Source organism: Carassius gibelio, chromosome B19, assembly GCF_023724105.1.
Source record: "Carassius gibelio isolate Cgi1373 ecotype wild population from Czech Republic chromosome B19, carGib1.2-hapl.c, whole genome shotgun sequence".
NCBI classification, from domain to species: Eukaryota; Metazoa; Chordata; class Actinopteri; order Cypriniformes; family Cyprinidae; genus Carassius; species Carassius gibelio.
In genome coordinates, this window is record NC_068414.1 from 37,092,459 (window position 1) to 37,109,177 (window position 16,719).

At 42.6% G+C, this 16,719-nt stretch overlaps 1 protein-coding gene across 2 annotated transcripts in view; it reads left to right on the plus strand.

Annotated features, from left to right (window-relative positions):
• The window catches only part of LOC127978607 (collagen alpha-1(XIV) chain-like), an 87,971-nt gene that overhangs the window by 16,578 nt on the left and 54,674 nt on the right, over window positions 1–16,719 (plus strand). For both annotated transcript variants that reach the window (XM_052583384.1, XM_052583386.1), the window contains exons 10-20: window positions 971–1,100; window positions 1,185–1,324; window positions 1,399–1,525; window positions 1,653–1,792; window positions 1,937–2,069; window positions 2,169–2,219; window positions 2,531–2,673; window positions 3,767–3,896; window positions 12,291–12,413; window positions 12,628–12,777; window positions 14,502–14,618. In XM_052583384.1, the coding sequence (XP_052439344.1) occupies window positions 971–1,100; window positions 1,185–1,324; window positions 1,399–1,525; window positions 1,653–1,792; window positions 1,937–2,069; window positions 2,169–2,219; window positions 2,531–2,673; window positions 3,767–3,896; window positions 12,291–12,413; window positions 12,628–12,777; window positions 14,502–14,618 (1,384 nt within the window). The remainder of the gene's footprint in view (window positions 1–970; window positions 1,101–1,184; window positions 1,325–1,398; window positions 1,526–1,652; window positions 1,793–1,936; window positions 2,070–2,168; window positions 2,220–2,530; window positions 2,674–3,766; window positions 3,897–12,290; window positions 12,414–12,627; window positions 12,778–14,501; window positions 14,619–16,719) is intronic.

Genomic DNA, 16,719 nt, shown 5'->3' on the forward strand with positions numbered 1-16,719 from the left:
CAGATTTAAAAAGTAACTCAAAAGTAAAATAATGCAGTAATTTAGTTTAGTTTAGTTTATTTGTTTAGCACATGTTTAGTAGAAGTACAAAACGAAGGGAACGAAGCCATAATGAAAAATGATAGTTAAAGGCAGTTCATCATTGAAAGTAGTTCGTGTGTAGGGTAAGACAAAAGTATTATTGCTATGTCTAGTTTGAAATGAATGAAAGTTTAATTTTTATCATTACATTATGGAAAATAATGAACTTTTATCACAATATGCTAATTTTTTGAGAAGGACCTGTATAGACTTATGCTTAAATAGACATGTTTGATAAATATTTACCTTATCAGCAGGGAGAACTTTAATTTTATTGTAAAGGGGTGCCGAGGGTGCATATCTATTTGAATGAGAAATAAATCTAAGATATTTCTTCTGTATGACTATTAATTTCTTCAGATAAGTAGCATAGGTAGCTGCCCAGACAATATTGCAATAATTAGTGAATGGAAACAAAAAGCTATAATATAAGGTTAAAAAAGCTGAGGAATGAATTAAAGGACAAACCCTCCTCAATATACCCAACATTTTAGCTTTGCCCTGTATTAAGAGTAATTTTATTCCATTGAAACCATTCCACAATGGAAGATAGTTCCTCATTGACTGTTTTGATTAAAATATTAAAGTCTTGGTGAGAAGCTACAAGATTTGTATCATCTGCAAATCGTGCTGGGAGGAGTTTGGGACAAATCGTGGCCATATCATTAATATAAATTAAAAATAGAAGAGGCCCCAAAATTGATCCCCAATCATAATTTGTGACTTCATGGAGGTATAGCCTTCCAGGTATACATATTGCTTTCCATAAAAAGTAACTAAGTAACGTAATTAGTTTGTTTTTTAGGGAGTAACGCAGCACTGTAATGCATTACTTTTAAAAGTAACTTCCCCCAACAGTGCTAGTGAGTGTTTATTTGTGTGTTTACAGGTTAGAGTGTCTGACTCCGTGACTCAGGTTGAACTGGACAGTTTAACACCTGTGACCAAATACACAGTGACCGTTTATGCCCTGTACGGAGAGGAGGCCAGTGACCCCATGACCGCGCAGGAGACCACACGTGAGGACAGATCCCACCAATACAAAACACCAATGTGCGCTAAATACTAGCTGGTAACATCATCCGTCTGACTCTCTCTCTCAGTCCGTCTGACTCCGGCTCGTAATCTGCGCATCTCAGACATCAGTCACAGCTCCGCTAAACTCTCGTGGGACGCGGCGTCTCGTAAGGTCAAAGGTTTCCGCATCGTTTATGTGAAGACAGATGCTGCGGAGACCAATAAGGTAAGAGCGCATCCAGCCACTGTGAATTGAATTGTTGTGGCTTGTCTCTGACCTTTGACCTTTGGTAATCTCAGATGGAAGTGGGTCCGGTCACCAAGGTGTTCCTGCGTAACCTGACCTCTCTGACGGAGTACACTGTTGCAGTCTTTGCCCTGTATGACGAGGGACAAGCAGAACCGCTGACGGACAGCTTCACCACCAGTGAGAACACACGTTCATATATTTAATATCATAAGAACTTAACCCTGTTAACCCCTGTTGAATGCAAAAAAATAATTTCTATGAAATATTAATTTTTTAAATGTGTGTGTGTGTGTGTGTGTTGTAGGTGAAGTTCCTCTGCCGCTGAATTTCAGCAGCACTGACGTGTCCACGGATAGTTTCAGAGTGATGTGGCGAGACGCAGCGTCTGACATCTCTTTCCACAGACTCACCTGGAGACCCGCAGCAGGAGGAGAGACCAAAGAGGTGCACACACCTGTCTGACCGTCCGTCTGTCTGTCTCTCTCTCTCTCTCTGTCTCTCTCTCTCTCTCTGTCTGTCTGTCTCTCTCTCTCTCTCTCTCTCTCTCTCTCTCTGTCTGACTGTCCACCTCTCTGTGTTGATCTGCAGGTTCTTATATATGATGACCCTAACTGGTTTGTCATCACGGGTCTGAAGCCTGTGACTGAATATGAAGTTTCTTTGTCTGCGGTCTACAGTGACGAGTCTGAGAGTGATCCGGTGGAGATCAGTGTGACCACAGGTCTGACTTCACTTGTTCGTTCAAGAAGTCCAGTGCTGCCAGAATTATGACCAGAATCACAGACTTTAACGTGTTTTTTCTCTCTAATTGTGTTTTAAGTTGCCAGAACAACAACAGTAATGACAACGACCATCAGAACGACTACAGCCGGTAACATTTCTCGTGTTTCCAGCGTTATCAGTGGTTTAAACCAAAAACACTGTACGGCGTTCATTTACAGACGTTTTCATCCACATGTATTAATTTTTTTGTTATATGTTTGCACAGCTGCTCCTCTTAACTTCTGAATCAGCTTTCAGAACAGGTTTTAATTTCTGTCCATCTGTCTCTCTGTCTATCTGCAGTCACTATAAAAAAATTTTTTTTTTCATTTTGCTGGCAACCAAAACAGTTTCAGCACAGGAAAACCCTGAATTTGTGTGTGTGTGTGTGTGTGTGTGTGTGTGTGCTTGTGTGTGCAGAGCAGCGTCTGGCCATCAGGAATCTGCAGCTGAGTGACGTGACGACCTTCAGCATGCGTGTATCGTGGGAACCGCTGGGTCCAAGCGTGCGTCAGTACCGAGTGTCGTACATAAGTACGCGAGAAGACCGCGCCGAACAGAGGGTGAGCGTCTGAATGTCACTCCATCCTCATGACAGACATGGGCCTGTTTTACTGTTTTGATGAGCATCGGCTTTGATTATTTGCAACTACTATAATTTGCATTGCGCTTGGTATATTGCATTGGTTGATAGTTAAATGAGATGTTGCATATGTTTTCTTAAATTTGCGTGTTGTTGGTAAACCAAGCAAACATTTTGAAATTGTGTCCTTGCACTAATTTGAATAAACTGACGAGAGGTGTATTTCACCACGCTGCTGTTTTTGATCCATGACACGGTCAGATATAATCCCTCAAATGCTGTAACATCATCTGAAGCTGAATAAATCATCTCTCCAGTGATGTCTGGTTTGTTAGGAGGACAATATTTGACTGAGATACAATTATTTGGAAATCAAAGTTCTTAGCGATGCATATTACTAATCAAATATACATTATTTTATATATTTAGAGTACATCTTGATGGAACATGATCTTTTCTTAATATCTGAATGATTTTTGGCATAAAAGAAAAATGTATAATTTTGAACCATACAATGTTTTGTTGTCTATTGCTATTTATGACTGCCTTTGTGCTCCAGGGACACAGATGTGTTATTTTCAGTATTTGTATGTTATAAACAGCAGCTGAAACTCAGTTTCCATTTCTCCTCACAATCCCTGTGGCTCTGAGCATGTTTTCTCTCCTGTGGAGTTTTGTAAGTGTGTATTGAGTTTTTATCGCAGAGTAACACAGTGCTGCAGGCTGTCCTCCTGAATGTGTTTGTGTTTACCACAGGAGCATTCCCAATATCAAAACAGCTTTGGTAAATGGACTGCATTTATATAGTGCTTTCAACAGACCCCACGGCCATCCAAAGCGCTTTACAAGTTGCCTCACATTCACCCATTCACTCATTTATTCATACATCAACTGCGGTGTCAGCCATTCAAGGCTCCATACAGCTCATCGTGAGCAGCTGGGGTTAGGTACACTTGGTCAGGTAGAGCCGGGGATTGAACCACCAACCTTCCGGTTTGTAGACGACCTACATGAACCACTGAGCCACCGCCGCCGCTTTGATGACTATGTGTGTGTGTGTTTCCCCGATGCAGGCGACGGTTCCTACGGCTCAGACCTCACTGCTGTTACAGCCTCTTCTGTCAGACACAGAGTATAGCGTCAGTGTCTCTGTCATCTACAGCGATGGCGACGGGCCGCCCATCACACGCACTGCACGCACACGTGAGTCTGCTCTCCACTGAGCCTCGTGCTGGGGTTCTGGCTAACATCTACAGCTGTCAACGTGTTAGAGACTTTTACTGTAGTGTCCAGATTTGAAGTCTGAGAGGAAAGTGTGTGTTTTAGGGCTTGTGACCTCCACTAGTTCACCATGAATAATGCATTGTGACTAGTGTTTTATCTGTGCATTCTCACAGTAAAAATTGGGTGGATAAATTAATTTAAATTCAATTCATTTACATCTCTTATAAATTTGTTTTATAGAATAATTTCAAATCAAATTAATTTAAATTGAGTTCAAATCCACTTAATGTAAGTGTTCTATAAATTAGTAATATCATTTTCTAAAAAAAAAAAAAAAACGGAATTAGTTTCAATTCAGTTTATTTAAATTTAATTCAGTACAAATAAAATAATCTAAATATTTCCTGTAATGTAATTTAACAAAAGTCCATGAAAACACCATGCTCAGTGTAATATTTTATTGTCACAATGGGTCCTAATTGCGTTACATTGAAAAATAATTTGAAATCTGATCAATAAAACGAAACATTTCCAAACCTTGCAAACACTACATACATGTACTTAAATTCTCCTAAAGGGAAAAATTTCATCTTTACAATAGTTTAGTGTAAAAAACAGCTGTACATGTAGAACAAACAATGGACAAATGAAAATGTACACCCTGTAAATTTGTCAAATACCTATTACCCGTCGCACTAGAATGATTTATCATGTGTCCCAATTCACATACTGTGCATCCTAAATAGTATAAAAAAATAGAATTAGTATGTCTCAGAACATAAAATGTTTAAAAAAAAGTATGCCTGCAGCGTGACATCTCTGAATAACATGTGTAATCAGTCTAGGGCTGAAACAATTCCTCAAGTAACTCGATTACAAAAAATTATCGAGGCAAATTCCTCGGCCTCGAAGCCTCTTTTAATTTATTTTAAATCTCACGTCAGGTTCTTTGGCGCTCGAAGTAATGACGTCATTGGCGATGACTTAATGGCGTCACGTCTATCAAACATTCAAATATATAAAATCAGTAATCATAACTTTAGTCAGTTAAAAACCTAAAAACCATAATCATGAAAAGTTTACTTTTTGAATTTTGCAACAACACCCAAATACAGTATACAGATACAGAAATAAGGTGTCATCAGCACAGAAACCATGATCCACTTACTAAACATAATCCATTGCGATGTATTTGTTATTAAATGAACTTACGTTTCGCCAGATTACCCTTCATCCAAGCCCTCGAAATACCCGCGCTCATAACATTACTAGTACAGAATCAGAATCAATCACCAAAAGAATCCCTTTGGTTCAGACATGCTGTGAGTCAGTCTGCTTCACGCTGAATCGCGCATGCGCAGTATCATCAGTTCATCGGTTCTCAATTCGGACGCGTCCGACAGAAACGATTCTCGGTTGAGTGTACTGATGATCCGAAAACCGATGCAACCGGTTCTTGACTCGAGAACGAGAATCGCTCTAACCGGCACGTGCTGCAGTTCAGTATCATCAGCTGCTCTACTCGTGTTCATGTTCTGTTTACTACAAACTCAATTTGTGAATGTCATCATTAACTACAAATACAGTACAGATATCTCATAAATCATCCCTTATTCCTATTAAACATAGAGTCTTTAGAGTCTTAATTAATGTCCAACTTCCCTGAAAACCCATTTGGCCTATACATTGTATACAATATACAGATTGGAAACATTCATCAAAAAAAAAAAAAAAAAAGTTATTTTATCAAACTTTCCGATGTTTGACGCGTCCGACAGAAACGATTCTCGGTTGAGTGTACTGGTGATCCGAAAACCGAAGCAACCGGTTCTTGACTCGAGAACGAGAACTGCTCCAGCAGTGGGCGTGTTTGTTCATTATCTGGCTCGGCTCGGTGTTCATCTTCAGTTCGGTCTTCACAGCAGTTCAGTTAGTGTACTGTTTGAGTAAATGAATTACTCCTGGATATTGGTTTATTCTGACTCAGAGGGAGTGTCAGTCACGTTAAAAAAGTTAACAGCTTAAGTCATTTGTGGATTAATGCTTATTGGATACGTGAACCGTTTCAAACGATTCAGTTCGATTTGGTGAACTGGTTCAACCGGTTCACTAAGAAGAACCTGTTAAATTGAACGATTCGTTCACGAATCGGCCATCACTAACACAAGGCGTTTACGTCACCCACAAAGCGGAAGGAGAAACAAGCGCTGCGTCCGAAATCTCATACTGCAAGGAGTCCGCAGTGTTTTGATTTGAGGGCGCAGGCAAATGTAAAGAGAACGTCTTGGTGTGTGTCCATTGCAAGATAGAGCTGACGTTTACATTTTTATCTGACGCTTTTATCCAAAGCGACTTACACTTGCTATATATGTCAGAGGTCACATGCCTCTGGACCAACTTGGGGTTAAGTGTCTTGCTCAGCAACACATTGGTGTCTCACAGTGGATTCGAACCAGGGTCGCTCACACCAATGGCATGTGTCTTATCCACTGCAGAGCTGGTATACCTCAACCAGAGCCAGATTATCCATAAGGGCACTTGGGCCAGTGCCCCGGGGCACCAACCATTCACAACTAGGGGGGCACCACATGACACAAGCAAATATTTTTTGTAAATTGTTTTATTATTAACTTGAAATTCTTGAAAGACCATACATAACTCGTTTATGAACACTAACTTAACAATAATAATAATAATGATAATAAATTATAAATAAATAAAGATTACATGACCACTATCAGTCCCCCCCTTCTGTCCCCAATCTGTCAGAGTTTAGTTGGTCCACAACAAGTACGCCGCGCAAATGTGTCATTTTTTTAATGGCTACAGAAAATTAATCAAAATGGACATACGTCAATTGAGTGGTTTTGCAAAAAGAAAGTTAAAGAAAGACAAGGACGCTACAATTAAAAATGTTCCAGTGATCGAAAGTTTTTTTTTTTTAAACGAGTGAAGAATGAGCTCAGGACGACAATGACACAGAAGCGATTGACTGCAGTCTCCCTGAGTACCATTGAAGTTAAAGTTAAAACATTACCGTCTACAGCAGCGAGAGGGCGCTCTATGCTGCTCTGTGCTCCTGTAGTCTACCACTGAAAACATAGAGCGCCCTCTCGCAGCTGTAGACAGTAATGTTTTCTCTTGTTTCTTGGTTCTAAATAAATGCGACTTAGGCCCAATCCCAATTCTACCCCTTATCCCTTCCCTTTTCCCCTACCCCTCCGTTTCAAGTGTTCATGTGAAGGGGTAGGGGTGTCTCGATTCTCTTTTGGTTGGAGGGGTAAATATTAAGCCGGAATAGTCTGTTTAAATATGAATCCTGGATGTTCTGCGTGTCTGTGTTAATGAATAGTTGGAAGTGCGCGTGAATCTCACGGAGAATTCAGCGTCTGCTGTCTCTCTAAATAAGCACGTGAACACATGAACAACATCTCCAGAACTGCTCTGACAGTCACTTCATGAGCATTTGACCGTTTGATTTGAGTAAAACTAGCGTCACATCACATACACAGAACTGTAAAGGTACGCGAACCTGTCAAAATAAAAGTCCGGTTAAAGACTATAGTTCAGCAGAATGTACATAGCCTACCTCTAAATTTTTTTTTTTAAAAGGTTTAATCACACAACATTTCTTCCATGTTTTATTTTTTATAGTAAATCCCCTTTGTTTACCAAAAAGTTAAGTTAATTTTCAATAATTAAAAGATAAATTAAATTAATGTTTTATGTGTTTAATGTTTAATGTGCATCTCTGATAATGCTTTAAGACCCCAACTGAATGGCACTTAAATGCACTTAATTCATCTGTCAACTTTATTGTCATTGTTCACAGTACAAGTACAGACAGAGAAACAATGGGTAATTATTTCATGTTTATTTTTGATGTATGCATTGCTTTCTATGCATTTAAAAAATAAAAATATTTTTTTTCTAAAAAAGGAAACTTAGTTGTGCATTTTAAGAGACCCAGGAATCTTATTTTCTCTTGCATAATTAATATTGCACTTTAAGCAAAAACACATTTTATCCGATTACTCGATTAATCGATGGAATTTTTGGTAGAATACTCGATTACTAAAATATTCGAATAGCTACAGCCCTAAATTAGTCTAATGTAAGTGCGAGACGTCATAGGCAGGTGACGTCAGAGACCATTAAGCATAAAAGCACGAGCGGCGAAGCTGGCAGTCAGCCTTAAAGGATGAAGCAAGCGACAGCCAGAGATACCGGAAGTCTGGCACTGCGAAGCAGCATCTCGTTCCTTCGAGGAACCAGGGTTACATGCATAACCTTAGACGTTCCTCTTCAGGAACTCGAGCTGCATCGACTGCCGCTTTGGGGAATGAGAATGCATGCCAGACTTTCAAGTCTCTGCCTAGTGTGGAAGAGCACAGCTAAAACAAGAAGGAGAGAGGAGCCCTGACAGTAATCGGGGACAACCCGTCCAATGGCTAACTTCAGAAGGAGTGAGTCTTGACCCCTAGAAGAGGGGAGATCAGATGACTCGAGGCTTAGGATAGCATCGTGATCACCGCTTAGCATAAGCTTCTTCTGGCCGGAGGCCTCAGCCTCAGCGCATCATGGAGGAAACATGCACACCGAGCAGGGCACAGTAGGCCACCATGGCCGCCACGGAGACCCTTCCGGGGGGAGTGGGTCAACCCTGCGGAGAGCCTGCAGGAACCAGCACTGTACCAACCGAGCAGTTAACTGGGTTGAGCTGGCGGTCTCCGCACCAAGAAGTGAAAAGCTTCCACTTCAAGGCATACAGTTTCCTCATTGAGGGAGCTCTGGATTGGAGAATGGTCTCAACAACCTCGGTTGAGAGACCAGAAGCTAAGAGTTTTTATTCCTCCTCAGAGACCACACCTTCTAAGCTCCATGTGGGGGCGCACCTTCCGCCTGTGAGAGGAGATCTCTCCTAACGGGAACCTTCCATGGAGTGCCATCAAAAAGAGAAATCAGGCCCAGGAACCATACCAGGCCCGGCCGGAATGGGGCTACTAAAAGCAGCCGGACTCCGTCCCTGTGTACTGTATCCAGAACTCCCGGGAGCAGCGCAGTGAAATGTCCAGCCCCAGTGGAGCTGGATGAGTCAGAGTAAGCCAGAGGGGACAGTGCCATGTCTCTCAAGTCGCAAACAGTTCCACCCGAGTCTTGCCAACCTCTCCAACTCTGCTTCATCACCTCAGTGTAAAGCCGCCATTCCCCGGGCCTCGGCCCCTGGATGTCTGCAGGATGTCTGCTCCCATATTAAGATGCCCAGGAATGTCAACTACTCTCAGCAAGAGAGGTTCACCCTGGGACCACACAAAGATCTGGTAAGCTAGTTTGTATAAACGGCGTGAGCGCAGAACTCCTTGGTTGTTGATGTAAGAGACCACTGCTGTGCGTAACAACACATGGTGACCTCTTAGGTCTGGGAGAAAGTAATGTAGTGCTCGAAGTACAGCCAGCCTCCTCGGGCAGATGATATGCCATGTCGGATGGCGGCCACTCCAGAAGACTGTGGTCAGGGTGGCTACTCATGACCGCACCCCAGCCGGTGAGGGATGTGTCTGTAGCTAGCATTATGCGGCGACAAGGTGCTCCAGGCACCGGGCCCTGAGACAAGAACCAAGGTTTTCTCCACATGTCTATGGCACTTAGGTACTGCCGTGTGGGTGCAAAGTGGGTTTCCCTTCAGGGAGAACCCCCTTGGTCTTGAGCCACCACTGTAGGGGTTAGGTCAATAGTATTCACGTTGGACGCAGCTGCCATCAGACCCAGCAATCTCTTGCTTCTCTCACTCTCACGACTGCAGTGAGGATTGACTCGATCCGAGCTGGTGACATATGTGCCTGCATCATGGTCGAATTCCACATCACGCCCAGATAAGTGGTTCTCTGTACTGGAGAAAGCACTCTTTTCTTGACGTTAATCTTAATCCCAGCTCTTTCATGTGAGCGAGAAAGACACCTTGATGCCAAACCGTCATCTGCTCTGACTGAGCTAATACCAACCAATCATCAATGTGGTTGAGTCGTGAAAGTGTGGGGTGAGAGTGCAAGGCCAGAACAAGATCCTTATTGGTAGGCTTTTGCCCCCAAATGCAAACCTCAGGAACTTCCAATGAAGAAGGATGGAGATAAGTTCATCCTTTTGATAGATCGTGACACACCAGTCCTCGGACTTGGCCTGTGCAAGCGTGCTGAACTTCATTCTCCTGACTGAGCAGTTTAAAAAGCACAGATCTAAAAAAAAAAAAGGACACAACACCTCATCCTTCCTCGGAACAGTGAAGTACCGGCTGTAGGACCCGGACTCTGCAACCCAAGGAGGGACCACCTCGATGGCCTCTGTCCTCAGAGAGAGTCTACTTCTGTTCCATTACCAGAGCCTGCTTGGGATCCACCAGAACTGGATTCTGTGGTCTCTCACTACAGTGTGCAGGACCCACTGAGACACATTTGGCAGTAGTTTTCACGCTGAAAACCTCCCAGGAGGTCGCAAGCCTCTTAGCACCGCTACGTTTCTGGGCGGTAACTGAGAGAAGCGCTCGCCAGAGACCGCTGCACTCTGGAACACCAGCAGGGTTGGCAGATTAATCTTCTTAGGGCACTGAGGAGAGACGGGCCATGTAATGTGGTGTACACCACTCTTCCCCAGAGGGAGCTGGCCTTCAAATCGTCCTAGGCCTTAGGTGTCAGGACATTATGATGAAGGCTATCCAGTGAAAACGCCTTCGTCCTGGTAGTGCAACTCTGACTCTAGCGTCTGCGAGTAGGGCCCGCATGAAATCCAGATGTGGGCCAGACATGGGCCGAAACTGCTTGCTGTCTGGGTCAGAGAGTGAAGAAACCACAGCATGGGCTTCCAAGCATTCAGAAGGAGCTCTAGATCTAGTGAACACGGGTGGATATAGGACGAGCCGTCTCCAACCTGTTCGCCAGATCATGTGCGATTCCCAGGATCGTGTCTCAGCAGCAGCGCGACTGCAACAGCAAGATCACATGCACTGACACACTCCTCAGAGTGTGCCCAGCAAGAGCGGAGTACTTAACAGCGAAAAAAAGCACAATTAGCCCCCCGAGAGCCGACTGTGCGAGCTCCACTCTTCATTAATGCTGCTTATTATAATATTATGCATAATATGCTTGTGTAACTGGTGCTTGTGCAACTGATGCTTGTGCAACTGGCGAGCTCATCAATGCCTTCCACATCAATCTCCTCAGAGATTGATCTGGTGGCTAAGAAAGAAGATAAGGGAAGATAGCCTGTCTTACATTCCTTCCAGTAGATCCGAAAGCGAAACCCGCAACCACCACTCCGCCTCAGCGAAAGCGGGGCTGGCACCACGAGAAATGCAAGTGAAGGCTCCCTCCTCAAAGAGAGCCTTCTGAGAGTGAAGTAAAACACTCGCATCAGTCGTAAACTCCTTCGAGAGCTGACACTCTGCACTTCACTCTCAAGCAGACAACACATGAGCTGCCTGTGTCCCTACCTTTTTTTTCTGGCAGGGAAAACACAGTCTGAACGCTGCCTGCTCTCACCCAAGACTTTTCTTGATTGAAGCTTTGACAATGGAGTTTATCAGTGGACAAATTACACTAAATAAGACTCACAAACAGATAGCGACTGACACACACACAGAGAGCTTGCTGAAAACAGAAGGCTGACTGCTGGCTTCGCCACTCGAGCTTTTATACTTCCTGGTCTCTCACCTCTCCCACCTATGATGTTTCGCTTATCCGTTGGACTGATTATACACGTTATTCAGAGACGTCACGCTGGAGGTGTTCCCCAAAGCGTCAGTCGACACAGCTCGAGTTCCTGAAGAGGAACTACAAACATAGTGGATATGCGTGACCGTCAGACAGGTAGATAAAGGGGATTGAGTGATAAATAATGTCTGCCCTGATAAAAATTGACCCACATTCTATTTCACCTGCAGCAACACTTCAAACTTTTATAATTATACATTTGCTCATTAACTTTTAAACACGTCATTAATCAAACACATGAGCAGAGTTCTTCAGCATTAAAATTAAATGTGCCTGTTCATTTCAAATGAAATCAAATTAAAGGAAATGTGTATTTTGTTAACTGTATTAAGATGATTGACAGTGCAGTTTAACCTGTGATAGGATGTGTGTAATGAAGCGGCAGAGCGTTCGTTAAAGAAGCAGCTATGACGAAGTAGTATGACCCAAAGGAAGCCTGCTGTTCTGCTACATACGCAAAACAATGTACTTGTTCTTCACAGAAAGAGTACTTACTTTTAGGGCATAGTATACGTAGATGAGCTGTGAAGCAGTATTACTGAAGGACGTAGAGGCCAGTAGTGTTTGACAGGACCTGATCTGTTATATGTGTGTGTGTCCTGCTCCGCAGTGCCTCTCTCTGCTCCCAGTAACCTGCGTGTGTCTGAAGAGTGGTACAACCGCTTCCGCATCAGCTGGGACACACCGTCCTCGCCCACCATGGGCTACAGGATCGTGTACCAGCCCAGCTCAGGTACACCAGCACCTCACCAGTGTTCAGCACAGACACATATACCTCTGACCACACCGCCTTACTCCCAGAGAAAATACTAAAGTTATTTCATTTCTTTTTAATATCTGAATGTGTTAATGTTACTTTTATATGCATACTTGTAATGCGTTCCCCAGCACTGCTCATCACACACACACACACACACACACTCAGGCTGACCTCTGACCTCTAACAGCGGCCGGCCGTGTGCTGGAGACCTTCGTGGGTGATGATGTGAACACCACGCTGATCATCAATCTGCTGAGCGGGACGGAGTACAGCATCAAAGTCATCGCCACCTACACCACAGGATCCAGCGAGGCCCTGAGTGGACGAGCCCAAACACGTGAGTCTGAGATATGAATGCAGCACTTCCTCCATCCGACTGAAGAATTCGGTTCTGAAAACATCCTCCATTTCAGTGTGTGTGTGTGTGTGTGTGTGTGCGTGTGTGAGTGTGAGTGTGAGTGCCTGTGCATATGTGAGAGTGTGTGCGTGCGTGAGTGTGTGTCAGTGTTAATTTTGACACGAAATTTTATAATTCTTTTTAGTTTTAGTCAAGTTTTAGTCATCTGATTTGTTTTAATTTTAGTCTTATTTTAGTCGACTAAAATAAGACTAAAATCAATAACAGATTTACTAGACAATTTTTTACAGCTGGTATAGGAAACCAACTTAACCAAAATATATAAAACACAAATTCAACTTTATTTCAACACAACTGTGTCTTTATTTCGATTCAAAAGCTTTTATGCAGCAACAAACACTGTCATGATAATGTAAACAATTACTAGCTGCCAATTGACCATCAATAAAAGAAAAATAAAGTTAGGTCCAGGACCTTAAAGCTTACAGCTGAGCTGAACAATAAGTGCATACATTTAAAGTAAATATTTAATAAGTTAGGTGGATAAAAAAAGTAACAAGATTTTATAAGGTATTCATTTGTCTAGCAATATTGTATGTTTTAAATACTACAATTTTGCTAGATTAGTATGTATAATGATAGGATGTGAACATTCACGTTTCACATGACTAATATAGAAATATTTGTGATATTGTCAACAAGTAGAACATTATAAAATATACTAAACATTAGAATTAATCAAATGTATGTATCATAAAATTACGTATTAGTATTGTGCTCTCATCTAACTTGAAGAAGGGGCTGTTTTACAGTACTTTTCAGTTCGTAATATTTAATGCTACAACATCTACGCACTGCAGTCTTCCAATTTTGCTTAGCTCAATAAACAAAAGAACATCGTTGTGAAATTACATTTGAGAAAATGTCCGGGTGGCTCGTCTGTAAATGTCTTTTCAAATTGGTTGTGTTCTTGCCACGAATGAGCGCTCCGCGTGCTTTACGCTTTGTATTGTTTTGTTCGTCGTCAAACGTGAAGTGAGCTGTGGACATTTTGTCGCTCTTTTAGACATCACCTCTTCGAATGCCGACTTCCCGGGAGCTCATTTAAAAACTGAAAACCTTCGCTTCACGTCTCAATAAGTCAGGCTCGGATTGGTTCTCTTCTCTCATGCAGTCTGTTCCGTTTTGCCGGTTCTTTTGTTCATTCCTCGCATCTCTCCCGTCTGCTGATTTGATTTTCGTCACAGTCTATTTTCGTCTCGTCCTTTATTCATTGACTATAATGTCAATCAATTTAGTCATAGTTTTAGTCTCCATCAGTGCCTTCTTTTTTAGTTTTCGTTTAGTTTTCGTCCGCAAAAATATATTCGTGACGAAAATAATGACGAAAATATTTAGTCAACGAAATTAACACTGGTGTGTGTGTGTGAGTGCGTGTGAGAGAGTGTGTGTGTGAGTGCGAGTGTGTGTGTGCGTGCGTGTGCGTGTGTGTGAGTGCGAGTGTGTGTGTGCGTGAGTGTGTGTGTGTGTGTGTGTGTGTGTGTGCGTGAGTGTGTGTGTGTGTGTGTGTGTGTGTGTGCGTGAGTGTGTGTGTGTGTGTGTGTGTGTGTGTGTGTGCGTGAGTGTGTGTGTGTGTGTGTGTGTGTGTGTGTGTGTGTGTGTGTGTGTGAGCGCCGCTAACATCCGTCTGTCTGTGTCTCCAGTGTATCTGGGAGTGAGTGACCTCAGCACGTTCCAGGTGCAGACCAGCAGTATGTGTGTGCAGTGGCAGCCACATCAACACGCAAATCTGTACCGCCTCATCCTGCAGTCATCGCTCAGTGAGTGCACTTCAACACACTTACACACACTTAAACATGCTTCAGGACTGAGTGTGTACTCAGGAGTGAGTGAAACCTGACACAACCTCCTTCTGATGACATCCTCATCCGTTAAATTAATGTATATAACGAATATACAGTCAAACCAAACATTATTCAGACACCAGATATAATATTTGATATCTTTCCACTAGCATGTGCAGGACACTGTAATTTATTTATGTAAGTGAGGATAGCAAAGTAAAGTAAACTGACATAAAGGTGCATCTCAATAAATTAGAATGTTGTGTAAAAGTTAATTAATTCCAGTAATTCGATTCAAATTGTGAAACTTGTGTATTAAATAAATCCAATGCACACAGACTGAAGTAGTTTAAGTCTTTGGTTCTTTTAATTGTGATGATTTTGGCTCACATTTAACAAAAACCTACCAATTAACTATCGCAACACATTAGAATACTTCATAAGACCATGAGACTGTTTTTAGTTAATGATCTGTAAGAATGGGGCTTTATTAGTGCTGTTCATTGGTTTGAGTAACATTTTTGACATTTGAGTATAAAGTGTTTTAATTTTACAATATATGGTGTAAAAATGTCTGAATGCTGCCCTCTTCAGGTTGAACGGTGGCTACTGCAGTTGATTTTTCCTATTGGATGTTTGCGGTGGCAGGTGACATAAGCAGTTTCCAGCTCACCATGCCCCCTTGGTACGAGCTACCACACCCTTGGCAGTATAAAATCCATCTTGTTCCGTCAAAATCACTGTAGTGAGTCAGGAGCTGGAATTGCGAATATTGAAAATGACCAGGATAGAGTATTATAGCATCTATTTAGCATACCAATTATATAGTTATTTAGATTATTTTGTGTAGCCTATGTAGTTAATTAGTATAGCTGTTAGTGTGACTTTAGTATTGTTAGAAGCACAGTTAGTAGCATAGTATTGCATCGGTTAGGATAGCTTCAAGTTATCATAGATTTATTTACAGTGGCCAGGATGGTACACAGGTGTAGTGTTGCTGGTTCCGACAGCGCTGCTGGACTGCATAGTTTTCCAGCAGACTTGAACATTAGGTGCCAGTGGTTGCATGCACTTGGCCTGGAAGACCGCAATTTCCCGTCTAGAGCTGGAGTGTGCAAAATGCATTTTACGCGGGACTGCTTCTCCATTGCATTGGAGGTGGAAATGGGCTTCTCCACACAGCTCGCTCTGAAAAGCAACGCAATGTGGGTGTTAAATGGACTGCATTTATATAGCGCTTTCAACATACCACATGGCCATCCAAAGCGCTTTACAAGTTGCTTCACATTCACCCATTCACACACCGAGTGCGGTGTCAACCATCCAAGGCGCCATCCAGCTCGTCGGGAGCAGCTGGGGTTAGGTCTCTTGCTCGAGGATACCTCAACACTTGGTCAGTTGGAGCCGGGAATCGAACCACCAACCTTCCGGTTTGTAGACAACCTACATGAATCACTGAGCCCCGCAGACTGCAGTCTGAGCCAGCGGCTCTAATTGATATGGCTCAGGCCCTGGCCCTGTGTCCACCGACACCTCGACATCCTCCACTTCAAATGAAGGTGGGGGAAAAAAGTCCTCTACTTCAAATGAATGCACCCTCGGTTCGTCCCCTCTATCTCCGCTGTGCTTTGCCCTTTTTTCAGCATTTTTCAAATATTGCCAGTGGGTGGAGTCAGGCTCTTACCAGGGCCCGTAATTATAAAGATTCTAAGAATCCTCTCAGAAAACTCTTAATTTAGCTTAAAAACTTTAACGTAGGAGTCTTAGCTTAAGAGCGATTCAGGATCGATCTGAGAGCAACTCTGAGTAAGGAAAAGACAAAAACTTTCATCTTAGTGAGGAGGTGGGGTTGACCCCGTCGCTATGTATGACACAATCTTTTGAAGACTGTGATTGGTTGGTTGTCCAAGAAGGAAAAAAAGAGTGATTTTAAGTATAGGGTCTATTCTAATTCTCACTTTGAATTTACATGTGTAATTTTTTCTATTTGACCGTTCTCTCTCTCTCTTACACACACACACACACACACACATTATATGTGGGTTTATATAAATCCTTTTTTTATTTACCATGCTTT